Source organism: Amblyraja radiata, chromosome 10 (assembly GCF_010909765.2).
Source record: "Amblyraja radiata isolate CabotCenter1 chromosome 10, sAmbRad1.1.pri, whole genome shotgun sequence".
Lineage (NCBI taxonomy): Eukaryota > Metazoa > Chordata > Chondrichthyes > Rajiformes > Rajidae > Amblyraja > Amblyraja radiata.
In genome coordinates, this window is record NC_045965.1 from 50,537,828 (window position 1) to 50,565,457 (window position 27,630).

General features: G+C 41.8%; 1 protein-coding gene across 19 annotated transcripts in view; it reads right to left on the reverse strand.

Moving 5' to 3' along the window:
* The window catches only part of ptprf (protein tyrosine phosphatase receptor type F), a 334,322-nt gene that overhangs the window by 68,898 nt on the left and 237,794 nt on the right, over positions 1 to 27,630 (reverse strand). For 12 of the 19 annotated variants that reach the window (XM_033028829.1, XM_033028828.1, XM_033028822.1 and 9 more), the window contains 6 exons: positions 18,097 to 18,350; positions 16,971 to 17,061; positions 15,454 to 15,663; positions 8,036 to 8,190; positions 7,365 to 7,376; positions 6,033 to 6,145 (listed from right to left, as the gene is read on the reverse strand). In XM_033028829.1, the coding sequence (XP_032884720.1) occupies positions 6,033 to 6,145; positions 7,365 to 7,376; positions 8,036 to 8,190; positions 15,454 to 15,663; positions 16,971 to 17,061; positions 18,097 to 18,350 (835 nt within the window). The remainder of the gene's footprint in view (positions 1 to 6,032; positions 6,146 to 7,364; positions 7,377 to 8,035; positions 8,191 to 15,453; positions 15,664 to 16,970; positions 17,062 to 18,096; positions 18,351 to 27,630) is intronic. The other 7 variants (XM_033028835.1, XM_033028833.1, XM_033028834.1 and 4 more) reach the window with 1 other exon arrangement.

The window sequence follows — 27,630 nt, forward strand, 5'->3', positions numbered from 1 at the left end:
TCTAGAGCAGCGGATGCAGTAGATGAGGTTGGAGGAGATACAGGTGAACCTTTGTCGCACCTGGAACGACTGCTTGGGTCCTTGAATGGAGTCGAGGGGGGAGGCGAAGGGACAGGTGTTGCATTTCTTGCAGTTGCAACGGAAAGTGCCCGGGGAGGGGGTGGTACGGGAGGGAAGGGAAGAATTGACAAGGGAGTTGCGGAGGGAGCGGTCTTTGCGGAAGGCAGATATGGGGGGAGATGGGAAGATGTAGCGAGTGGTGGGGTCACGTTGGAGGTGGCGGAAATGGCGGAGGATTATTTGTTGTATTTACCCGCTTGTGGGGTGAAAGGTGAGGACTAGGGGGACTCTGCCCTTGTTGCGAGTGCAGGGATGGGGAGAGAGAGCAGTGTTGCGTGGTATGGAAGAGACCCTGGTGCGAGCCTCATCTATGGTGGAGGAGGGGAATCCCCGTTCCCTGAAGAGCGAGGACATTTCCGATGCCCTGGTGTGGAACGTCTCATCCTGGGAACAGATGCGGCGTAGGCGGAGGAATTGGGAGTAGGAGATGGAGTCTTTACAGGGGGCAGGGTGGGAAGACGTGTAGTCCAGATAGCCATGTGAGTCAGTGGGTTTGTCGGTCAGAAGTCTGTCCCCTGCGATGGAGATGGTGAGGTCAAGGAATGGTAGGGATTAATAGGGGATGTGATCTCGCTGGCTTTCCACTCTATACTGGACCACTTGGAGAGGATGAACATGTGTGTCAGGCTGTTGTTCATCAACAATAGCATTCAACACCATCATGCCCTCCAACCTTAACATCAATCTCAGGGCACTGAGTCGCTGGTCGTCCTTATGCAGTTTGACCTTCGACTTTCCCGTTGACAGTCTTCAATGATTCTGAACTGGCAATAGTACTTCCTCCTCAATGACCATTAATGCTGGAACGCCTCAAGGCTGTGTGCTCAGTCCCCTGCTCTACTCTCTCAATAGCCATGACTGTGTAGACCGACCGCATAGCTCTAATGCCATCTTTTAATTTGCCGACGATACCACTGATGTTGGACGAATAACAGAATGAGTCTGAGTACAGGAGGGAATCGATAATCTGATTGAATTATGCCATAATCATTTTGCTCTCAAAGTTAGCAAGACCAAGGAACTGATTGTTGACTTCAGAAAGGGAAAGCTGAGGCTCCATGAACCTGCCTTCATCGATGGAATAGCTGTGGAGGGAGTCAACAGTTTCAAGTTCCTAGGTCCTAGTTCAAAAACTCTGGAGATTTTTCCAGTGCCAAACACGTTGGTGCAAATACAAAGAAAGCTCATCATTTCCTCTACTAGTGGTGTGGTGGCGCCATCGAGTGTGGCAGCCTAGCCTGCAGGTGTTCATCCTTTCATCCATTTTTTTATTTTTAGTCTGTCAAAAAGTTTTGTTTTGGAGGTCTTTTAGTCTTTTCATGTGGGGGATGGGGGGGGGGGGGGGGAAGGGGGAAACTGTTTTTCACAGTCGCTAACTGGTCGAGGATGCATCTTTCCTCCAGGCCACATCTTCACCCCCTCCTAGCAGCCTATTATCTGGATTGGTGCGTCCTTTCCTGCCGGAGACCGTCCAAAGCTTCAGCAGTGGCGCAGCAGTGAAGTACCATCGCGGAGAGGGCGATGCCTTACTAGGGTCGCTGTGTGGAGCTCCGGAGTGCTGGGACTGCCGGCACTTACATCGTGGAGCTGTGGTCTGCGGAGCTTCCAGCGCGGGCAGCGCTGAATTTAAAGTCGCGGAGCTCTGGGATCTTTCGCTGAGGATTGCCAGTGTTGGAGCTCCGACCAGCTCGGCCTGTGGACTTCGGGAGCAGCGGTCTCCGGTAGGAAGCCGCTGAGAGTGTTCTTCCGACGCCGGAGTTCCATCATCCGGCGAGAGGGCCTGAAATATCGGGCCGCCGTTGTGGCAATTGCGAAGGGCTCAATAGGCCCCGACCACGAGTGAACAAGAGGAAGAGGACTGAACTTTGTTGCCTTCCCTCACAGTGGGAAACGTTGATTCCGCTGTGGGGGGATGTTTTTTATGTTTAATGTTAAATTCTATGGTGTTTTGTTTATCTTATTTGTGTGCTGCATGGTAACTCAAATTTCACTGCACCAATTGGTATATGTGACAATAAATGTCCTTTGTCCTGGGCATTGACCTTCCAACCATCGAATGGATCTAAAGGAGGTGCTACCTCACACAAGCAGTTAATATCATCAAAGACCCACACCATCCTTATCATGCTATCATCTCGCTACTATCATCAGGAAGATGGTACAGGAACCTGGGAATCGTGACCTCCAGGTTCAAGAACAACTTTTTTTTTTGCAGCCAGCAGGCTCTTGAACACTTCTCCAAACTAACCACAACCCTGGTCTAGCAACTATGATCTACCATGAACTTTGTCTTGGTTGCACTATGTACTTTGGTTTTGTACTGTTATGGTTTGGTTGCCTAGTATTAACTGTTGTATTGTTGATTATTGTATATTTATTTGTTATGTTATGGCAAAACTGCAGCAAGTAATTTAATCTGTGATTCTTTAAGCAATGTGTAGATGCTGGGACAGAATCTGTGTGCATGTGGAATCCTGTCTTGCCACTTGGTGTGAAGTATTCTGCAGACAGGTCATGTGCAAGTAGTTAACAGTACTTGTCAGTCTGATGACAGAATACCAAAGCAGCTACTTTATTGAGTGCTGACCGAGGGCAAGTGATCATGCGGTGGACAGAAAAAGGGATTCAAAGATTCTTCTAACATGTCTGAAGTCTTTCAACATTGACACACACCAATGAAAACAAGCGTAGGATCATCCTGTTTGGTGCACTAGCACAATAAACGGTGCCTGTTCATATGAGGGAAGCTGCAATGGAGGAAGCAAAGCGGAATAGAGAATCTTAAAAATCTAGAATCACTAATGCTGCTGCACCCCTACACCTCTGTCATCTAGGTGAATGGAAACTCTGTGCCGATCGATTTAATCAGACATAGCCATACACTTCACAAGAATGGACAAAATGTCATGGTGTTTTTTGAGAACGAACTACAAACAAAACATTACAAACAAAAACCGACTGGACATTTTGACTATAAAAAGCCTGTAAGAGGTCCTGCGTTACTTTCAATTCCACCATTTTGTAATCAACGGAATACAAGTTTCACATTTAAATTTTTTCAAAGAAGCATCAACTTCATTGTGCACAAATCCATTTTAAGACAAAGCTATCAGCACGAAACAATCCTCAAAATCTTAGAACCGTACAGCATATGTGGTTCTCATTAATAAGATTTTGAGATCTTAATATCTATAGATTAATCCATGGGCTGCAGAGGTGTTAATGTATTCCTTGTCAACAAGGTCAGTAACCAGTATTTCAACTTTTGAACACAATATTATTGTGGTGTATCCAGAGTTGTTCTATAATACATGACTGTACTTGAATATAGATATTTAAAATAAAATAGGAAAGAATGTAATCTGCAATAAATGCGCAAATTTGTATCAATAAAGTGAACATATAACAGTTTCGCACAGGAACTGACACAATTGTATTTGCTTCCATCACCACCCCTGGCATTGTGTCCTTGGGACCTCGCACTCACTGTTCTTCCTCTCACCTTAAAGCTGTTCACCTAGTGTTCTTTGTGAAAGCTTTTTAATGTTTTTAGTATTCTCAATCATGTCTTTATCCTCTTCAAACAGGTTACAGGTATTATAACATTACTATGAATGTAATGTTTCTTCTTACATAACAATAACTAAGGCTTTCAGATAAGAGGTCAGACTTGCCTCGTCTAAATTAATTTGCATTTTAGAAACACTAATTTTTTTTATCTTTGTTAGTAAAGGTCTCCTCTCCAGAAAAGTAGATGGACATAATTTAATACTATTATAAGACCAAAATGTCAAGGTTAACTTACTGCATATATTTACCCATGTATACATTTATTCAATACCTTCATATGTATGAAGTGCCAATTAATTGGCAATTAATTTAGTGCCAAAGGGTATTGTTGGTCTCAGATTTATTTGATACAAGTTTATTCCTGACAAATCTAATTAAAACATGCAAGTATAAAATTTTGCTTTGAAGTTCCCACAGCACATTGCCACGACCACCCTGAGGCCAGATATCCTCCTGGTCTCAGAGGCGACCAAAAACATCGTCTTATTGGAACTGACAGTGCCGTGGGAGGACCGTCTGGAGGAGGCCCACGAGAGGAAGATGACGAAGAATGAAGAGCTGGTCATAGACTGCCATAAGCAGGGCTGGAAGGCACGGTGTATGCCCATCGAGGTTGGCTACAGAGGTTTTGCAGGGCAATCGCTCTACAAAGCCTTGAGTGCACTGGGCATCAACGGAGTGGCGAGGAGAAGGGCCATTAAAGAACACCACAGAGGCAGCGGAGAAGGCCTTGAGATGGCTCTGGATCAGGAGCGAAGGTCCATGGGGAGGAGCGAATGCCACCTGAACACAAGTCGTGGTCTGATTAACCACGGCTGGGTCGCCTTGGTGAGGGTGTCTGATGTTGAAAGACCCGAAACACCCAATGACCCCAGGTTACATCACTGATGATGTGTTCAGGAGCATCAATAGATGTATTTGTATCAAAAAAATTATTCCTGACAAAACTAATTATAACATGCAAGTGTAAAAATTTGCTTTGAAAAAACTAGATATTTCATTAGATACGAGGTTAGAATTTTTTTAACGTACACCTTTGGAATGATGTTTAAAATATTTGGAAAAATAGGATCCTACAAAATAAGCATCAATTGTCATAAATAAAAATAGAAAATAGAAATAGAAAATGCTGGAAATACTCGACAAATCATGAGAGCATGTGGAGGGAGAAACAGGGCTATTTTTTTTTAGGTTGATGACTTTCATTGCTTCAATCAGTATTTTCATGATTTTCTGTTCTAATTTCAGATTTCCAGCTTGTTGTTTTTGACCAAATACTCAGAAACTATTTAATGCTTGTTAAATTGCAAAGGACAGACTGCACCCCCGCCACACACATCTGGATCTCCTGACCGGACAACCAGACTGCTAAACAGCTTCTTTCCACAGGCTGTGAGGCTGCTAAACAGTCACTCCACCTGATTCTGCTGCTTTTGCACTGACAATTTAATAACTCTGGCACTGGCCACTTAAATCAGCTGCCCTGGACATTTTATGACTGTTTTTACTTGTATTTTAATGTTGCTGTTTTTACCTGCACTTTTTAACTATTCGTACTGTTTTATCAGGGACTGGATTGTTTTTATTGTTTTTATTTTATGTGTGAAATGTTTAAGTTTTATGTGCGATGCTCCGGTATTCCCTGGGAAACGTCTTTTCATTTTGCACTGTACAACTGTTGCTTTGCAAGATGACGATAAAGGTTGATTGATTGTTAAATTTGAGGAAGAATTTTGATGCATGTATAATCTGACTCAAATTTTATTTAAATTTATAAAAGCTATTCAGAACTTGGAGGGATGAAACAGCTCTCATATGAAATAAAATCTGCAGTAAAATAAGCCTATTTGTTCCATCTAGTTACCTCTGCTATAATGACGACAGCTACACATTCCATCTCCCTGTAGTAATAACAATCTTATAACCCACCATTCCCTTGGCTTGTTTTCTCTTCCATAGCTTAATGGTACAAAGATAAATTGATCTCCACTTGTACCATTGCTTGGTTTTAAAAAAAAAATTTTGCCTGCATGGTTTAGTACCAGATTGTGTAGAATATTAGACCAGTTATAGACAAGCTTTTAAAAAAAAAAAAGGAATGTATTTGATACAATCTAAATTCAGCACTGCCAGAAGGAAATATAATTTTTCACTAAGTAGAGGAATAAATAGGAAAAGTTAATAAATATGACATCTTTCAATGATTGGTAGTAAATAGTTCTACATGATTTAGCTCGGTCATCCAAAAAACAAAACCCTTTAATTTGGATTTGAGTTGCATGTATATAGATTTAAAGAAAATACAAACAATAACCTTGTTGGACATAAAGCTCAATGTTTACCTGGAGTTTGGTAGTTTAATCTTCTCATTTCCACTGGATCTGAAGAGTGTGCCAGCAATGGGTCTTTTCCACCTGGAACATCATCTTTTGCAGATGGAGAAGTTGCACGTTTCCTGAACCAACCACATGTCATTAATATCTAGAACTTCAGTGATTTCCACAAACTGCCATTCACTCCTAATATTGCAATCTACAGGCAAAAAAGATTTCTGGTGCTTTGTTGCTGGTCAACTAAGCTGTTATTTTATAAAACGTCCCTTTGGTCAAAACATCACATACTGATGTTGCACAATGATACATAGCACAATGTACAAAGGCAAAATGCAGGCCTTTTACAAGACTGTAATATATGTAACAATTATGATTTAATTGCACTCTTAATTAGAAATTCCGATAAAACATTTTTACATGGAAGCTCTACTTGAAATATCGTATTTTATTTATTAAGCTGCTGAGGAACCTGTTTATTTTCAGCATAAAGATTATTTTTGCATTTAATCAGTAATGGAACTAGACCAATTAATTGCCATTTGACACAAATATTAGAGCTTAACAAGCTTGTTTAAAAAGCTTCATCAAATTTGTTGTTATGACCAGAAACCACCTTCTTTTGGTATTTGCCATATTCCTCAATTACTGAACAAACTGTTGACTTATTGGACATTTCGGTAAGGTGTGAAAAATCAGCAGGGATAGGACTGGTGGTTGCAATACAAAGCAGTGTAACTTGCTCTTGAATGGGTTTGCTTAATAAAGTTAGGCTTGACAGAATTTAGTTTATTTTTCATGTTTGTGCCTAGCTTATTAAGCAATTCAATTTTACAAGTATATCATGACAGAAATAAATAGGGTTTTTAGAACCTGAAATGATTTTACTTTCAGTGTTGTATTACTGATTAAAGAAAAATGTATTTTAAACCCAAAGGAAAATATTTTCCTTAAAGGGGAGTGGGAAGGTAAAGCTGGTGCGGTATGGAGAGTGTGATATGTAGACTAATTTTTACAGTTATAGGTCGAAAAACTCATGAATTTCACATTTTGTGCAAAACAGCCTGTAACATAATCTGCTACAGAATAGTAGAACATTCGCTTCTGCTCATAATTCTGCATGTCAAAATTACCAGTCTCAGCAGAGAAATACAATTAAATTTGAAGCACCAAACAAGAAAAATATAAAAATTAGATCATGTTTGACCTAGGTTGCAAGAGGATAAGAAGCATATATTTGTCTCCTTTGGTAGATGTGCAAGAACAAATGTGAATATTGCAACCAGAAGGAGGTCTTAGGAGTTCAGTTTCAGGTAACACTACGGATATTAGTGTGAGTCTTACCTTTCCTGTTTACTGTGTCCAAAAGATGGCAAAATAAATGGAGTAAGAAAAATCAGTGAATGATTACTCCTCACTTCAATTGAAATAAGTATGCTTTATATTCACCCTCTGCCTCCCTCAAACTATATCCTCGCATGACTGGGTCAAAATTTAGTTGTGATATTATAGATAATACAAATTTTTTAAATTACATTTGAAAGCTTGTAGCACCATTTCCATGGCATCAAGTTTGAATCAAATACAAACAATCATTTATTTTCAGCACAAAAATACCCATTCAGAAAAACTCGAACTAAATCTGTACCTCAATCAATTTTCAAACTGGCTACCCTTTATATTTTTGCCTAATTTCTTGGCCTGGTAGCTAGATAAACCACATTCCAGAAACTCGATAACATTGTAACCTTTAATAACTTTCAAACCAAAGGCTGATAAATAGTAATACACATACTTATCAAGTCTAAGTGTTGCCCGACTCTTAGTGAACAATTCAAGAATCGTATTTGAAAACTAAAATAGAAAATTCTTTCCTGGCTGGAGTTTTCACTTAATGTTCAGTTCCATCTAATATTCAAGCTACTATTCATAAGAAATCCTGCTGTAAAGCTAAATAGCTTTAGCATCCATTCTGTTGGCACAGGACTCTTCAAATAATGTTGGACTTATCTTACCTTTTGAACAGAAGAATAGCAATGACAATGATGATAATTAACACAACAGCAAGTACTGGTCCCATCACCCACAACATCTCAGGATCATCTTGTGTATTTGGCGAAGCAGTCACCTCCACCAGAATTGTATCAGAGTAGGGACTGGCAGCGTACATCTGTCAAGCAGAGGAAAAATAAAATACATTGCTGAGTTAGATGAGCTGACGGCTCTTTAGGTTATATATCTTAGTTATACTCAGTTTCAAGCGTGAAGAGTGTGTTGCCATTCCACTTGAATAAATAGAAAACCACTAACACAAAAAGCTTTTATAGCTAATTTATAAAATAAATCTATCTTTCCTCACGCAAACATTTCTATGAGGGTATGATTACACAAACTGTTAAAGTATTTCTGAAAATTCAATATACTGAGTGCGAGTAATTATAATGTTTGTACATGAAGGGAAAATACCTAACTTTCATGAAAGATCAGTGGATAAAAGTAAACTTAAGGAATTCTGGTGAATCATTGCTCTAAATGGCAATGTAGTCACAGTACAACCCTACTATTACTGCAGCTAATGGGTATATTGTGTGCAGTGGAAGGAAAGTGTTCATAAAGTGGTAGAGCAATTAGACCAGATAACTATTAATCAGGGCAAGTAATCCTGACTGGTATGCCAATTCCAAAGCGAAGGTATCCCAAGAGGCTACAGAGTGTGATGGACACAGCCCTCCCCACCATTATAAGCATCTACATAAAATACTGCCTCATGGCAATGGCATCTGTCATCAAGCATGCCCACTATCCAGGTCAAGCCCTCTTCTCACTGCTACCATTGGGCAGGAAGTACAAATGTTGATGTCCCACACCACCATGTTCAGAAACAGCTACTTTCTTATTGAACTGATGCGCACAACCCTAATGCTACTTTGGCAATGAAACACTACAGATCACATCTTGCACTACCATAGAATTGTTTCCTAATTGTGTTTCACACTAGGGTCTTGTTTTGGCACAGTCTTTTTATTTTCATAGTCCTGTATGATTTATGTGTTGGGTGCTGTCGAAGTCTATGTGCCTGTGATGCTGCTATAAGCAAGATTTTCATTGTACCTATACATGTGCACGTGCATATGACAATAAACTCAACTGGACCTGACTTGTCTGGCTACTTATTAACATAAGGAAAAACAAACTATAGAATTGAGCAAGAAAGTGCAGTTCTATGAAAGCATGTATTGTAAAGACCTCGGAGCTACCAAAGGCAAACATCTGCCAGTCTGGTGCTGGTGTAGACCGAGTGACCTCTCATTTAGGTTTGTTGGGATATTTCTTCCCCATTTATCTAAAAAAATTTTTTGGAAGTGTCCCAATGTAACCTCTGAACAGATGCTCCAATTAAATAGTGTAATGTTCTTTTCACCTTTCCTCAAAACAACATAAATTTTAATCAAAGCACTAAATGTTCTCAGCTAAAATTAGGATTCAACTCATAATGCTTTCTTAATTACAAAGGAAATAGAAATTCATGTTTTAGAGATATTCCAAATGACAAAATAAATCATGGGCAATACTGACGTAATAATAACAATAACTCCTGAGGTAATAGTTGCTGCATAGGACGTGTAATCGGAGCAAATACTTGGTGATTTTGCTCAGTTTAAAAATCACTAAATTTTTATGAGGCATTTCTAAGCAAAGAATAAAGCCAGTCATAATAATCAACATATTCTTGCATTGCCAAATTACTTCAAGGTTAGTATAAATTTCAAAATACATCAACTGATTTAACATTTCCTTTATATATAAACCTGAAGAGCCTGGTAAATCCATTTTCCTTGTCATTACTTCACGCTACATAACTACAGTGCCCTCCATAATGGTTTGGGACCCATCATTTATTTATCTGCCTCTGTACTCCACAATTTGAGATTTGTAATCACCAAAATCACATGTGGTTAAAGTGCACATTGTCAGATTTTAATAAAGGCCATTTTTATACATTTTGGTTTCACCATGTAAAAAATACAGCTGTGTTAATACATAGTCCCCCCCCCCATTTCAGAGCACCATGTTTGGGACACAGTAATGTCATGTAAATGAAAGTAGTCATGCTTAGTATTTTGTTGCATATCCTTTGAATGCAATCACTGCTTGAAGTCTGCGATTCATAGACATCACCAGTTGCTGGGTGTCTTTTCTGGTGATGCTCTGCCAGGCCTGTATTGCAGCCATCTTTAGCTTATGCTTGTTTTGGGGGCTAGTACTCTTCAGTTTTCTCTCCAGCATATAAAAGGCATGCTCAATTGGGTTCAGATCGGGTGAATGACTTGACCACTCAAAAATTGAAATTTTTTAGCTTTGTAAAACTCCTTTGTTGCTTTAGCAATATGTTTGGAATTGTAGCGAGTGCGTGAGAGAGCCCGGAATGAAGGCGAGGAGCCAGGCAAATTCTGTAGAGGCTTTAATGAGCACAGCACACTACTCTCCGCTTCAGTGAGAAACCGAAGACTGGTCTCGCGCCAAAAATCCCTGCTCTTATCTTCATAGCTGGAAGCCGCCCCTGGACCTGTCCATAAAGTGCCGAGGGGGATGAACCAGGGAGTGACCTATTCCCCAGGAACCGCCACAGAATCATTGTCTTGCTGTAGAATGAACTGCCGGCCAATGAGTTTTGATGCATTTGTGTGAGCTTGAGCAGATTGGATGTGTCTATACACTTCAGAATTCATTATGCTACTACCATCAGCAGTTGTATTATCCATGAAGATAAGCGAGCCAGTACCTTCAGCAGCCATACATGCCCAGGCCATAACACTCCCACCACAGATGAGGTGTTAGGCTTTGGATCTTGGGTCAGTTCCTTCTCTCCTTCATACTTTGCTCTTGCCATAACACTGATATAAGTTAATTTTTGTCTCATCTGTCCACAAGACCATTTTTCGGAACTGTAGATGCTCTTTTAAGTACTTCTTGGCAAACTATAACCTGCCCATCTATTTTTGCAGCTAACCAGTAGTTGGAATCTTGTAGTGTAGCCTCTGTATTTCTGTTCATGAAGTCTTCTGCGGACAGTGGTCATTAAAAATTCCACACCTGACTCCTGAAGAGTGTTTCTGATCTGTCGGACAGGTTTTTGGGATTTTTCTTTATTATAGAGATAATTTTTCTATTATCAGCTGTGGAGGTCTTCCTTGGCCTGCCAGTTCTTCTGCAATTAGTAATTTCACCAGTACTCTCTTTCTTCTTAATGATGTTTCAAACAGTTGATCTTGGTAAGCTTACGGTTTGGCTGATGTCTCTAACAGTTTTATTCTCGTTTCTCAGTCTCATAATGGCTTCTTTGACTTTCATTGGCACAACTTTGGTCCTCATGTTGAAAAACAGCAAAACATTTTCCAAAGGTGATGGAAAGACTAAGTGCTGAGAGCTCTCTTGTGCCTGCATGAAGGAGGCAATTAAACACACCTGAGCAATTACAAACACCAGTGAATAATCCATATGTCCCAAGCATTACGGTGTCCTGAAATGGGGAGACTATGTATAAACACAGCTGTAATTTCTACATGGTGAAACCAAAATGTGTAAAAATACCCTTTAATAAAATCTGAAAATGTGCACTGTAACCACAAGTGATTTTTTTTTCTATTACAATTCTCAAATTGTGGAGTACAGAGGGAAATAAATAAATGATGGGTCTTTATCCCCAACATTATAGAGGGCATTGTAATTGCCTGTGCAATATAATCTCCCCTGAAATATGACTAAATTAAATTGTAATTCACTACAGGAGGACTGTTTTTGCCTGCTGTCAGATATATTTAATGTCCAATTTTTCATTGGTGCTGTGTGACCCTAAACTGAAAGCATTCTTGGCAGATGAATAATGAATACTTTGACCAGCCCTAATGAGCCATTACAGCAAAATGAGCTTAGAACTGAGTGTCAACCTGTTAAACATCTTAGCAGAAAATTGCTACCTGGATGTCTACATAAATGCATTGTGTGTGTGTTATCAGACAACACTTTCAACTGCAGCAGGTATAACTTTGTAAACATTAAAATATCAAAATCCCATAATTTTGTAATAGTTGCATAAATGATTACTCAACATCTTTGTTACTGTGCTTTGGTGGACTTTAAATGCTCTGCAAATTGACCATGCTAATACTTTTTGATGATAATTTAATGGTTTTAGCATTTGAAGACTATAAATAGAAGAAAAATTACAAAATACATTTGAGAATCCTAACCATATACACAAAAATACATATCTGTATTGTCTAGAGAAAACACAAACAAAATTTATGAAAACATCATCCGACAAAGTAAAAAAATTATACGGAAAGTTGTCAACATATATTAGGATGATGTAATCATGAAGTCCAGTGGCATTTAGAAACGTAGAAAATAGGTGCAGGAGTAGGCCATTCGCCCTTCGAGCCAGCACTGTCATTCAATATGATCATGGCTGATCATCCAAAATCAGTACCCTGTTCCTGCTTGTTCCCCATATCCCTTGATTCCGTTAGCCCTAAGAGCTAAATCTAACTCTCTCTTGAAAACATCCAGTGGCCTCCACTGTCTTCTGTGAAAGAGAATTTCACAGATTCACAACTCTCTGGGTGAAAAAGTCTTTCCTCAACTCAGTCCTAAATGGCCTACCCCTTATTCTTAAACTGTGACCCGTGGTTCTGGACTCCCCCAGTTACCAGGCTTGCACCTTGCATTTGTCTCTTTTAGCATGCCCACACTGCACTTATCTTTTCTGCCAATGACCCTCTCGGCATCCTATCTTGTGCTTTCAGAAGGCCATCTTCCACTGTTTCCAAATGTCTATGAATCGCTAATGATCAGAGCCATTTAGATAGCAGCAATACATTTAAATAATATTATTTAAAAATATTACCCCAAAAAATTAAGGAAAACATTATAACCACACCCGACTTGAAGCCAATTAAAACGATTAGTATTATTTAAGATGGCATAAAAAAGATCAAGCCGGTCACCTTCACATTAAATATCACTGACCCCATTTAAATGAAATGAGCAACATGAGATTTGCCAGCCAATGGTCTTGTAAAGATTGTCAGACGATTGGTTCAACATTATATAGGAATACCACAGACTTAGTGATAAGATCAGTAGCGTCGCAAAAGGCCAGATGAGCCTGCATCCGACGTCTAATGTGGTATGTACTGCTCATTGACACCCGCACTTGAGCTATCTAAAGCTTTGGTATGGAGGTGTTGAGTAGACATCCGAGTAAACAAGCCCACATTTACAGGTGGAGTACAATCTGATGCCAGAATTTCATTATGGCAGTGAAAACATTACAGAAGCAAAAAATATTCTGATTAACATATTAGTTTAAGGTAAAAACCTATTGCTCTCTTTAGATGTTAACAAAACAGTTCTGAGAAAGATAGACACAAAAAGCTGGAGTAACTCAGTGGGACAGGCAACATATCTGGAGAGAAGGAATGGGTGATGTTTCAGGTCGAGGCCCTTCTTCAGACTGGTTAAGGATAAGGGAAACGAGAGATTTCGACGGTGATGTGGAGAGATAAAGAACACTGAATGAAAGATATGCAAAAAAGTTACGCTGGTAAAGGAAACAGGACATTGTAAGCTGTTTATCAGGTGAAAATGAGAAGCTAGTGCGACTTGGGTGGGGGAGGGATAGAGTGAGAGGGAATGCCTGAAGTGAGAGAAATCAATATAAACAAGATTCATACTGGGCTGTAAGCTGCCCAAGCGAAATATGAGATGCTGTTCCTCCAATTTGTGTTTAGCCTCACTCTGACAATGGAGGAAACCGAGGACAGAAAGGTCAGTGTAGGAATGGGATAGGGAATTAAAGTGTCCAGCAACCAGATCAGGTTGGTTCATGCAGGCTGAGCGAAGGTGAACTTTAATTCTCCTTCCCATTCCTAGACATTTTTGTCCTCGGTCTCCTGCATTGTCAGGTTGAGGTTAAACGCAAATTGGAGGAATAGCCTCTCATATTTCGCTTGGGCAGCTTACAGCCCAGTGGTATGACTATCGATTTCCCTCACTTCAGGTAGCCCCTGCATTCCCTCTCTCTCTCTCTCTATCCCTATCCCTCCTCCACCCAAGTCACACTAGCTTCTCGTTTTCACCCAACAAACAGCTAACAATAGCCTGTTTCCTTGATCATCATTACTTTTTGCATATCTTTCATTCATTGTTCTTTATCTCTCCACATCGCCATCTATATGTCTCGTTTCCCTTATCCCTAACCAGTCTGAAGAAGGGTCTCGACTTGAAATGTCACCCATTCCTTCTCTCCAGAGACGCTGCTTGTCCCGCTGAGTTATTCCAGCTCTTTGTGTCTATCTTCGGTTTAACCAGCATCTGCAGTTCCTTCTTACACAGTTCTGAGAAAGATGCTTGAAGTCAATGCTCCTTGAAAAGAAGATGATGAACAGGGGCCCAATAGATCAGTATGTTTGTTTATTAAGTATAAAGTTTTGTCAGAGCATTTCAGTATTCTAGTACCTGAAAATCAGTATTTTGCTGAGGAAATCAGTATTTTTACGTGGTACCATTTTGCTGAAAAGAAATTGTTTTTTATGTGCGGTCATACCCATTAAAGAGTACAAGAATGAATAACTTTGCTACCAATTGACATGTCTTCTACGCACCTTACTTGACAGCGCATTCATTGCCATCTCTTTGTATACTTCTGTTTGAACGGCTGCTTCCTGCTTTTAGCACCAGATGATGATGTAGAAGCCATTTTGGAAGCCTCCCTCTCCCTCCCTCCTTCCTCTCTTTCCCACCCTCTCCCTCCCTCACTCCCGCCCTCCCTCTCCCTTTCCCTCCCTCTTCCTCTATCTCTCCTTCCTTTTTTTCTCCCTCCCTCTCTTATTCCCTCCCTCCCTCTCACTCCCTCACTCCATCTCCCTCCCTGAACAGTCTGTGACCCATAGCGCTGTGGCCATTGCGCTATGTGTAAAGCCCATAGCGCTATGTGTAAAGGCAATAGCGCTCCAGCTGGTAGCGCTATAATTATAACCCATAGCGCTGTTCGTTTAAATTACCACGGCTAAACTGACAGCGCTGTTTAAAACTGTAGCGGGATAGGCAGATCAAATCTTACAAAAATAATCATCCAGATCTTGAAATTTAAAATGCTAATAGATTTAATCTGCTATAATTTTAGAGTTACAGTATGACATTTTATATCCTTGCACTTTTTAAGCAGCAAGATGAAACTGAAAGTCGGGCCGATTTTTAAAAAATCCGTATTTTACACAGCAAATCTGTACATCCGTATTCTTATCGCATTTCCGTACAAAATACGGAAAATCCGTACCACTTAGGAGCTCTGCTAATGATTTATGATTAATTCATTAGGAAGAATTCCAAAATCTTGAAACATTCCCAAGCTACATAAAAGTCGACTTACTGCATCCTTTTCCTCAAGAGCTGCCAAAACAAAGCACAAGTAACTGTGGTTAGGAGAGAGTGGTTTGTTGTAAAATCCTCCATAATTCCGTTCATCTCCAAGCGTGAATGTGTCAGGCAGTTTCTGTAGCTGGGCAGCAATGTATGGTTTTAGCCTCTCCGACTGCCGTCGACGTCGGATGCCGTGCTGCTGGCTTATCCCTTCAAACAACTAAACATACACAAAAAAGGCATTTTAGGTCCTTTTTCCTTTTTAGCCACTGTTCTAATAATAATAATAATAATACTTTATTATCATTGTAATTACATACAACAAAATACCATGTCACAATACAAGACTACATGGTGAGTCAGGCAGCGTCTCTGGAGAACATGACCTTTTGGATACGATGAGTAGCCCCAATCTTTTTGGGGAGGCAGGGGTGTCTAAAACTAGAGGGCACAGATTTAAAATAGGTTGGGGAAGATTTAAAAGGGACCAGAGGGACAACTTTCCATACCAAGGATGGTTGGGTATATGGAATGAACTGGCAAACAAAGTGGTGAAAGGGGGGGGGGGGGGGGGGATTACAACATGTAAATGGCACTTAGACAGGGTAAAAAATGTTTGGAAATATAAGGTGCAGGCAAGTGGAACTTGGGTAACTTTTTGGACTGTCCCACTTAGGCCAGCAGTCGCCTGAAAAACCGGCAACTGGAACGGCGATTGTCAGAGTGAAACACACACACATCGCTTCCTAGACCAGCCTGTTATGCAGGCGGGGGACAGGGCAAGCGGGGGGAGTGCTGTCTGAGTGAAATTCACACGGTGCAAAGCCAAGGTGATACAGACACACCTGGAACTGGAAGGTTGGCGCTGTAATTAAAACGGCTAGCACAGTGTACACTATGTTAGCCGTCTTAATTACAGCGCCAACCTTTAAAAGGGGTGTGGGAGAAGGAGTGGATACAACTTTTAAGAAGCCAGAGATACACGGGTGTGAGGCTCAGCGGACATTAACATTACCGGTCGGTTATCCTTGGTTCTGAAAACTACTGCTTACAGTTTTTTTCCCCCAATGAGCCAATGAAATTCACCGGTCAGCACCGGCTACAACCAGCGAGAACCTTCGACCTCCTGGCAACCCACTAGAACCTCCTGGCGACCCGGCACGAGAATTCTCGCTACTCTCCATGGTGGCTTCATTCTAGTTGCCGCTAATTTTTCAACATGTTGAAAAATTTGCGGCAACAATAATGAGGCCACGGCTAGTTCCCAGAATGCGGGAACTCCTCACGACCATGAAGGCGACTCCCCGGCAACCACCCGCGAACATGTGGTGACTGCATAGTCTCCTGCAGTCGCCTAAAAAGTTGCCTAAGTGGGACAGGCCCATTAATCATGCTGGACAAGTTGGGCCAAAAAGGCTTGTTTCCATGCTGCAAAGCTCTATGACTCATTACATGACTAATTATTAAATGACTAAATATTACAGATGTATGAGGTATAGGTAACATGGTACTGAACAAAAGCCTTACATCATCAAGGTCCATCTCCTCAGGATTTTGCAATTTCTCTGGAACAGAACGTGCAGTCCTATCTAGTGGTACCACAACAATAAAATACCACCTGAAAGAGAGATTAAACAATCGAAATAAAGAAAAAGAAGCGTGCCAAATTCTCAAAGCAAATGCACAAGATGGCTTTTCAGTTCAGTGCGTGACAAAAACTGTGTAGATTGGAGCAATGGGGCAACATTTTACATTGATGAATTCAGGCATGAGAGGAGCATACATTCCAGAAATCTAGATACGTCATTTACATGGCAATGCCACATTCTAATGTAGCCTATTTTAACTAAAGTGCTAGTGATGGCCAACCCAATCTTGAAGTTTTGATTATCACTTATATCCACTAATTTCAGTGACATGCACTGAGGACCCTCGTAATATGTATTACAGTAGGAAGCAACATTGAATGTGCAAGATTTGCCGGGCATTTCAAACCAAAGTGTATATAAATTTAAAATCTGGAGAGACACGGATAATTTCAATATTTAAGTCAATTAACCATCCATACAAATTTTTAATAGGGAAAGCATATTAATTCCACATATTACAGTGATGCCACATTAAAAGTATGGGTGGGTGGCACAGTTAGGTCATTCATACTGGCTTATTCTATAGTCCTAAACTGTTCTGTATTTTTGCTTAGTCTGTTGTCCTGCAGCAAGCAATAATTTCATTGTCCTATCTGGGACACATGACAATAAACTCTCTTGACTTGACTTACTATAAGGTTGCTTGGATTTGTGAAATGTCTGTTTTCTATCGTAATGCTCTACACACTTGCTAGAATTTTTACATTTCATTGAGTATTCACTATAACACTACCTATAATTAAATAATGGAATTTACATCAATGAATCCCATGAAACATCTTGTTATTATTATTATTGTTTAACTTAAATGGTGCTTTAAAAATGCATGGGAGAACTTACATAGTCAAATTACCGTAAATCAGGTCATCACAACCTGAGAAGGTCCTGTAATCTCTCACATTTTCTGATTATATTTTATTTATATCTTATTTATAAAACAAATGCTAAGAAACAGGTTAGTAAATTCAGACGAGTTTCAAAAGTACAGTGAATTCAGATCTTACTTGACAATGGTAGTAGTCTGAACCTTGGGCAAGTTAATTGGTAACTTGCCATCCTGGATGTTCTTGCTGTACACAATTGGTTTTGTTTTCAGCAAGTTAGGAGCAGTTCGGATCGATACCACCTGCTGCAGCCCACCAGCACTGTTCCCACGGTTGGTTAATACAAAGGAGTATTCAGTATCAGGCTGAAGCTTTGTAATAAGTTTTCGCATGGATTGCCCATCTACTTCTACACTTTGGCCATTATATAGGATCTGAGGAAGTAATGATATAAGTGACTAAAACATGATATCAAAAAGACACCTGTTCGCTTATCAAAGGAACATTTCAACTTCATTTATGTTTGCTTTCAAAGAAATAATCCACATCCAGATACGCTTGGAAAATAGACAACATTAGAGATTAAAATCAAGCAAAAAAAATGGTGATGCTTGAAATCTGAAATATGAAGAGACAATGCTGGACTTGCTCAGTGGATCAGGCAGTATATAACATGAGAAACAGAGTAGATATTTCAGTTGTTATCTCTCATCAGAACCAAGACAAGTTAGAAATTACATCCTCCCCCCCTACAATTAGTGTAAAGAAGGTTCCAAACTGAAACGTCACCTATCGATTTTACTTCGAGATGTTGCATGATCTGTTGAGTTACTCCAGCATTTTGGCTATCTTTAGAAATGACTTGATAATAGTCTAATGTGCTTCGGATTGTATCCTAACTAAAATAAGATTTAATCCCATGGCATGGTAGTGTGGCGAGGAAAGTTGCTGTCTCATAGCTTCAGTGACCCCAGAGTCAGTCCTGACCTTGAATGGTCACCATGTGGCGTTTGCACATTGTCCTTGGCCACGTGGGTATCCTCTGGGTGCTCTCATTACCTCCCACATCTCAAAGGTATGATTTGGCAGGTTAATTAGTCACTGTAAAGTGCTTCTAGTGTAGATGAGCACGCAAAATTTTGAAGTTGAGGACAATATGGGGAGAATAAAACAGAATAGTATGTTTAGTATAAATGGTGATGGCAGGCAGTTAGCTGAAGCACCTGTTTTTATACTGTGTGATTCAACTGCATTTTGTGATCCCATTAGTTTTGCAAACATCATCATCGGCGGTCACTCGAAACGAGTATGACTGTCCTCTCATCTCCAAAGGGTCGTCTACTTGTGGGTCTGCAGATATTTGTAGAGGCCGAACCGCGATCCACACACCCTGGTGCAACGTGGGCAGTGGAAACTGGTGGTGGTTGGTAGTTGTCGAGCCCCCTTCTCTCTCTCTCTTATGGTGCTGTCGCCTTGTCTCTGCAACACGGCGTAGTACCATTTCATGACGTGCAGCTCCTTCCTGCATGGATTTCCTCCAGGAGTGCCTGTCCAGTGCAATGTGCTCCCACCAGTTGCTCGATGTGACGTGGAATGTCTTCAGACTGTTCTTGATGTTGTCCTTGAAGCATTTCTATGGTCATTTAGTTAGTGCTGCATTATTGTGGTGGTGATGCTGGTCATGTTGGCTTCCTCCAAAACGCTGATGTTGGTGCGTTTGTTTTCCCAGTAAGGATCTTTGATGGTATTGTTCCAGGGGTCTCAGATGCCTGCTGTAGGTGGTCCATGACTCGGCTCCATACAACAGGGTGGAGTGGACAACGGCTCTGTAGACCAGCAGTTTTGTTTGAGCCTTTAGGTCTCGATCTTCAAAGACTCTTTTCCTGAGTCTGGCGTAGGCTCCACTGGCACAACTGAGGCGATGGTTGACCTCAGAGTCAATGTCAGATTTTGCAATCACCACTATTAAAATAGATGTCCTAACAACAGTGTTTTTTGTGCGAGCTTACTTTGTGCTGAAGGACAATTCTTTCCCAAGCATAGCACAAACTGATGGAGAAACCTAGCAAGTTGAGCAACATCTGCAGGGACAAAGGAATGGTGATCTTTCCGGTTGAAATGGTCCATCAGGATCAATCGTGCAAAGGGGAGATAGCCATTATAATTGGGTAACAGGAAGGGGTGAGGCAGAGGCAGGCAGGTTATAATATCTGTAGTCTTTTGTGTTACCAATTCGTAATACTATGACACATTGTATACATTTCAAAAGAGCTTCTCATTGTATGTAAATGGCGTCAAGGAAAGAGCGTTCCATCGCCCTGTTTCCACCAATCTTTCCACCACCACGCACAAGAAGAGACAAGACAAACACCATTGTATGCAGATGCCGAGAAGTGTGTTCAGCTCTGGCTGAACAACTACTAATCTTGTGTGTAGACTCGATAAGAAGAAGATTGTATGTAAATCATTTTGCATTGTCTTGTGGTTGGAAATGTTGCTCTATAAATGCAAGTTTTTTTAAATAAACGGTCAGTGCTGCAATAAGACTTTAAATTTGTTGACCTGTCTACCTGTCCCCGGTGTTGCGAAGGATGGGCCTGGCGCAGATGCCACGCAATGTGCCAGTCAGCTGGACATTGCCGCACCATCTGTTGCTTGTGCAAAGGTTCTTCCGGACCAACACCTTTGACCACAAGTCCATCGGGCAGTGGTCAGCATGGAATGAATGTCCGGTAGGCACTGCAGGGAAAGGACTCGATGGATCCTGTGGCGTGGTTCCCAAAGCAGACTGCCCAGCTTGTCTGGCAAAATGCCTCATCGCCAGAACTCACCAACAAGCACGAAGACCTGACTTGGCTGGCGGTGAGGGGAGTCCTCCCAGTCAGATCCTTCCTGCACCGTCAGAACCTCACTACCAGCGCACGCTGCCCTTGGGACGGCTGCTGTGGAGAGGAGACGGTTGCCAACCTCTTTGCAGAGTGTGGATTTGCAAAGAGAGTCTGGAGAGATTTGCAAGGGTCCTTGGCACGGTTTATTACGAACAGCTCCGTCACAGAGGACTCAGTCATTTACGGACTGTTCCCAGGGACACATTCAGAGACTGACATCGAGTGCTGCTGGAAGGTCATCAACTCGGTGAAAGACACTCTTTGGTCTGCCCGAGCGTTGTTCACCACCCAGCGGAGCGAGATGTTCGTCGGCGAATGTTACCGACTTGCCCGCTGCAGACTGCAGGAGTACGTGCTGAGGGACGCACTGAAGCTCGATGCAGCCAAGGCTCGGTGGGGGAGGATCACAGGGCCCTTCCACTGCTGGACACGGGTGGCAGGGTGTAGTGGAGACGCCAAAATAAGGGAAGGGATTCCACGCTATTGGGCCACATGAGTGGCAAGGGTGGGGGATAAATTTGTGAAATTTCAGCAATGTTTGTAAACAGTATTGAATGTTTGTATAGCTTCCTGAAATGTCGGATGAATTTTTTGCACAGTTCATGGATTGTATGTTTATTACCTGAATATATTTTTAAAATGTCAACCATTTTTTTATTTTGAAATTTAAAAAGTCTATTCGCATATGATTCTTGCTTGTCTTGATGTGTTCTTCTTCCCTGCTGCATTGGAAACCTTAGAGTGGCTTAGTTTCCGAATAATTAACAGGTTGCTTACACACATCTAGGATGTGGTGTCTGAATGACTACCGTCCAGTGGCCCTCACCTCGGTAGTCATGAAATGCTTTGAGAGGCTGGTCAAGAAACACATCTGCGCCTTCCTCCCTCGCAACATGGACCCGCTACAATTCGCATACCGTCCGAACAGATCCAAGGACAATGCGGTCTGCCAGGTTCTGCCCACCGCTCTCTCTCACCTTGACAGTCAGAAGGGGGGCTATGTGAGGATGCTGTTCATAGACTTCAGTTCAGCCTTCAACACGATAGTCCCCACCAGACTTGCTGAGAAGCTGCTGGAATTGGGGTTCAACACCCCCGTGTGCCTGGGTCCTGGACTTTCTCACCACCAGGCCCCAGGTAGTCAAGATGGGGGGAAATACATCGAAGTCCCTCATCCTGAGCACAGGATCCCCCCAGGGCTGCGTCCTCAGCCCCCCACTGTACTCCCTGTACACACATGACTGTGTGGCTAGGTTCAGCTCCAACTATAATCAAGTTTGCTGATGACACTGTGGTGGTGGGCCTGATCTCCGATAACGATGAGAAGGCCTACCGGGAGGAGGTGGCTGATCTGGCACTCTGGTGTCAGGATAACAGCCTCCTCTTGAATGTCAAAAAAACTAAGGAGCTGATCGTGGACTTTAGGAGGGCACAACATCCGAGGACGTACACACCATTGAAGATAAATGGGGATACTGTGGATAGGGTGAGCTGCTTGAAATACCTGGTAGTCCACATCTCAGAGGATCTGACATGGACATCACACGCTGCAGCACTGGTGAGTAAGGCAAGGCAGCGCCTTTACCACCTCAGGCAATTGAGGACATTCAGAGTATCTCTGAGGATCCTCCAGTGCTTATACTCAGCGGCTGTGGAAAGCATCTTGGCTGGAAACATCACAATTTGGTTTGGGAACTGCTCTGCCCAGGACAAGAAGGCTCTGCAGAGAGTAGTGCGTTCGGCCGAATGCACTATGGGAACTACACTCGCCCCCCTGCAGTAACTATACATCAGAAGGTGCAAATCTAGAGTCAACAAGATGATGGGGGACCCCTTCCACCCCAGCAACAGACTGTTCCAGCTGCTACGGTCAGGCAACCGCGTCCGTTGCCATGCTGTGTAAACGGAGAGGATGAGAAGGAGTTTCTTCCCAGAGGCCATTAGGACTGTAAACTCCTATCTCACCAGGGACTAAACTACTGTACCGATTTACTGTTGTGTGGTGTCTTTTTAAATTCCTGTTTCTTCTTTTTTTCTCTCTCCCACAAATATGTAATTACTGATTCTGTTCCATTCTATTTTGTCGTTTTTTTTTTGCACAATCCGCAAGCATTGCCACTTTTCATTTCACTGCACATCTCGTATGCTTATGTGACGAATGAACTTGACTTGATTTAGGAATAACTGCCATTCGAACCCAAAATAGGTTTAGAGTGGCTTACACCTAACTGTACATACTGCACTGAATTATTACAAACATGACTTTAGCATCTTTTGGAGTAAGCATTCACAGGTCAGGATTTAATTGAAATCTGGGAATGAAACTAATCTTAGCCTGATGTGTGTAGCAGAATTGTGTTTCTAAATTGCCTAATCACACACCTGTTGAAAACCCATCTAAAGTTCAAATTGAGTCTGATTTTATTTCGGAGTCACGTGAGTGACTACGTGAAGAACCCCGCCAGGACGCATGCGTGTCATTATCGCCTCACGCTATGCAACAAGTCAGCACGGGAGGGGACGTCTCCCTCAAGCAGCAGTATTTCAAAAGCCGACAACAGCAGGTAAGGGACTCTGCGTTTTTCGACTTATTTTTAGGTGAAAGATGGACAGAATACCGAGGAGAAAGGCTGCGAAGAAGCTGGAGGGGGAGAACCGCGGAGTTGCGGACAGCCAGCAGAAACAGCAGCAGCCGACGGCACGGGAATCTTCTGAATTGGAGTCAGCTGTGCCCGACTTCGCTCTCGCTATGGCGCAATCCACTTTTCAGCTGGGCGGGAAAGCGAAGAGAAAGACCCCACGAATGCCGGATTCAGATGAGTCGGACTTTGAGGAGCCGCGAGCGGCCAGTGCCCGTGAGCACCGGGGCCGGTTCGAGCGGACGGGGCAGTACGAGCAGCCGGGAGCGGCTAGTGCCCGAGAGCACTGGAGCCGGTTTGACCGGCTGCATGACGAGGAACAGCCGCGAGCGGCCAGTGCCCGTGAGCACGGGGGCCGGTTAGAGCGGTTGCTCCAGGAGATCCTCCAAAGTGGCAGACTCCGGGAGAGGGAGGCTAGCCACAGTGGGCACCCAATAAGCCCCACAGCGGTACCCCTTGCGGGGCTGCATAGTGTCTCCTCCTCGTCAGAGGAGAACACGGAGGATCTGTTCTGGGTAGACTCTGAATGGGTCACAGAACCACATACCCCCAGTAGCCCTGGGGTGAAAGATCTGTTCTGGGTAGACTCTGAACGGGTCACAGAACCACATACCCCCAGTAGCCCTGGGGTGAAAGAAGGCATGCTGGATATGGTGAACCAATTCTTCCAGCCAGACCTAACCGGGGAAGACCTGGAGCCCAAAATACATCTAAAGCAGTATCCAGGGATATACAATAGAGTTTATACACAAGTACAGCCCTCCAGTTCAACATATACTGAACCGAATGTTCGTGCCTTCTGATAAAGGAAAATCAAAAGCGCAAGCTGAACTGAAGCGGCTTTACATAAAAGGTGTAATTGAGAAAACTCAACACGAACCATTAGAATTCGTGTCCAATATATTTATCAAAAACAAAAAAGATGATGGTTATCGCATCATCATAGATCTGACAAAATAGATACCTTTGTTACTGCTTAACAATTAATTTCCAAAGGTTACTTCAATGGCCAGCATCGATTTAAAAGATGCTTACTATTCAGTGCCTATACGAGGTGACCACAGATGTTACTTAAAATTCAACTGGATGGGACAACTCTGACAGTATAAAGCACTGCCAAATGGGTTATCATCAGCCCCAGGCTGTTTCACAAACATTTTGAAACCAGCCCTAGCGTTTCTACGGAAACTTACACACATGATCATGGCATATTTAGATGACATACTCATTGTGGGCAAAACTTTGGAATTGGCTAAACAAACTGTAACAGCCACAAAACAGTTATTTGGACAACTGGGATTCATTTTTCATCCAGTTAAATCTAAACTAACGCCTTCCACTACTATGGACTATCTGGGGTTTCACCATTGACTCAGTTCACATGTCTGTGCCTAAGGGAAAGGCTAGAGATTTAATAGAGGCTTGCAATAACCTCACTGACATCAGCAAACCATCCATCAGATTGGTAGCAAAAGTAATTGGCATAATGATGGCTGCCTTTCCAGCCACACAATTTGGACCTCTACATTACCAAAACTTACAGAGAGCAAAATACAAGCACTCTAAATTATGCAGGTCACTTTGACAGATCTGTGAAACTACCAATCAAGCTAAAATGGAACTAAAATGGTGGATAGATAACATCTGGCTTTGTTCCAATCCAATCCTTGTCAGTAACCCTTCCATGGTACTACAACCTGATGCCAGTGCACTTGGGTGGGGAGCCACCAATACCAATACCACCGTGGTAGCATACATTGACCACAGGGTGGAAACAAATCGACATCATGTGACAATCTGGCTATACAATTTGGCAATGGTGTATCCAAAGAGATATTTGGATATCATCCACTTACCTACCAGGAAGACTAAATTCAGTGGCAGACACCAGGTCACGCAATTTTAATGAAAACACCAACTGGATGTTGAATAAAATAGTGGAACACCAGATATCGATTTATTCGCATCCAGACTTAACCACCAGTTATCAGATTATGTTTCATGGGAACCAGACCCTGGGGCAGCGGCGACAGATGCATTTTCGCTGCATTGGGGGGGGGGGGGAAATTGTTTATTTACGCATTCCCTCCTTTTCCTGCCTCATCAGTCGGGTATTAAGGAAACACAACAAGACTCTGCATCTGGTATTGGCAGTACCCGATTGGCCTACACAACCATGGTTCCCAGTGGTATCAAACATGGTATCAGAGACATGAACATCCCGTCTGTTCTGGAATATCTGGCAGGCCTCCACTATGATGAGGGGCTCAGTTACAGTGCCATCAACTGCGCCAGAAGTGCCCTATCGACTTACCTATGGCAGGGGACAGAGCATTACACTGTTGTGACCCACCCACTGGTACAAAACTTATGAGGGGAATTTTTTATACTATCCCCAAGAACCAGGTACTCCCAAATATGGGATGTAAGAATAATCCTGAAGATGCTCAGGAATTGGTCTCCAGCAACAGTTCTGTCCCTACACAGACTGACATTAAAACAGTCATGCTAATGGTATTGGTCACGGCACAGAGGATACAGTCACTGCAAAAACTAGACTGGACAACATGACTTTCTCAACAGAAAATATTACGTTTCATATTTATGAGTTAGTAAGCAGAACAGAAAGGGTTCAGCAGGCCTCAATATACAATTAGGTCATACCCAACAGATGACCGTCTGTGTATAGTAAGACATCTGTCGTTATACATGGAGAAAACGAATATCCTAAGAGGCAATGAAAAGGCACATTTTGGTCAGCCACTAGCGACCACACCAAGAGTGACGGTCCAGACCATCTCAAGATGGCTGAAACAGGTGCTAACACAGGCTGGGGTGGATACTAATATTTTTTGATCTCTTTCCACCAGGGCTGCAGCTACATCGGCAGCGATACAGTTGGATGTACCAATGGACCAAATCCTCAAGGCAGCAGGATGGTCTGGAGGGGAAAACATTCCAATTATTTTATAATAAACCAGTAATGAAACCTGGAACGTTTGCAGAAACAATTTTAAGTTCTGTAAATTAATTTAAACCCATAAAAAGGGGTTATAAATTTGTGTTAACAAATTTTATGATTTCAATGTCAAATTCATGTCCAAATTATGTTAACACAATTCCTCCCACAGTCAAGGCAGACGTGATGCATGGACTCGTTTCCACGGCATGAAATCACAGAGCTTTAAAATCTTCACGTAGTCACTCACGTGACTCCGAAATAAAATAGTAAGATTAAACGAGAACTTACCAGTTTGAAGTTTGATCTGTATTTTATGAGGAGTTACGATGAGGGATTACGTGCCCTCCGCTCCCACCCTGATCATATACTTAACTGGTATCTCTTCTCTAATCTTACTATGTTTAGTCATTAAAATTATCTGTGATTTCACACCGCTGCTTTGAAGAATGACACGCATGCATCCTGGCGGGGTTCTTCACGTAATCCCTCATCGTAACTCCTCATAAAATACAGATCAAACTTCAAACTGGTAAGTTCTCGTTTAATCTTACTATTTCTATCAATTCTGGCTTAACTTGCATGGAAACTGATAATTTTTCAAAAATCAAATGTCGTACCACTGCTGCACATCTCAGATATAATGTGATACCTGAAGACATATGATTTTGGGCTCTCACCAGATGTCCCTAGATGTGCCTAGCACAAAGACTGCCTTTCATTCGTGGTTGTCATGTCCTGAAATACAACCCAAGGCATGAAGTACTCTGGAAAGTAGCACAAACTATGAAAAAATAATTCAATTAAAGTAAATAAAAACTCTATGCATGAAATATCAATCTTCCTCACTGAGCAATGGACAAATAAACTTGAATTGTATTTGTCAATAAATTCTAACCATTGCGCAAAACAAGAACACACAGATTTTATTAGAATATACTTCTTTAAATCAAGTTCTTATTATTCACAAAGGATAGAGACATGGATTTACACAGATAACAAACAATAAGTGTGGATACCACCCTCTCCTTTACACACTCCAAGTAAGAAAGTAAGACATAATGTCATTCTTAAGGTATTAACATGCATTAATAAATATATTAAAACATTTAAATAACTGATAGGAGATTATATCAGCTAACAACACAATATTTATAACGAACACATTGAAATATACATAACGATCAATTTTGAAATCACATGTTGCCACTGTGTAAATATAAACCAA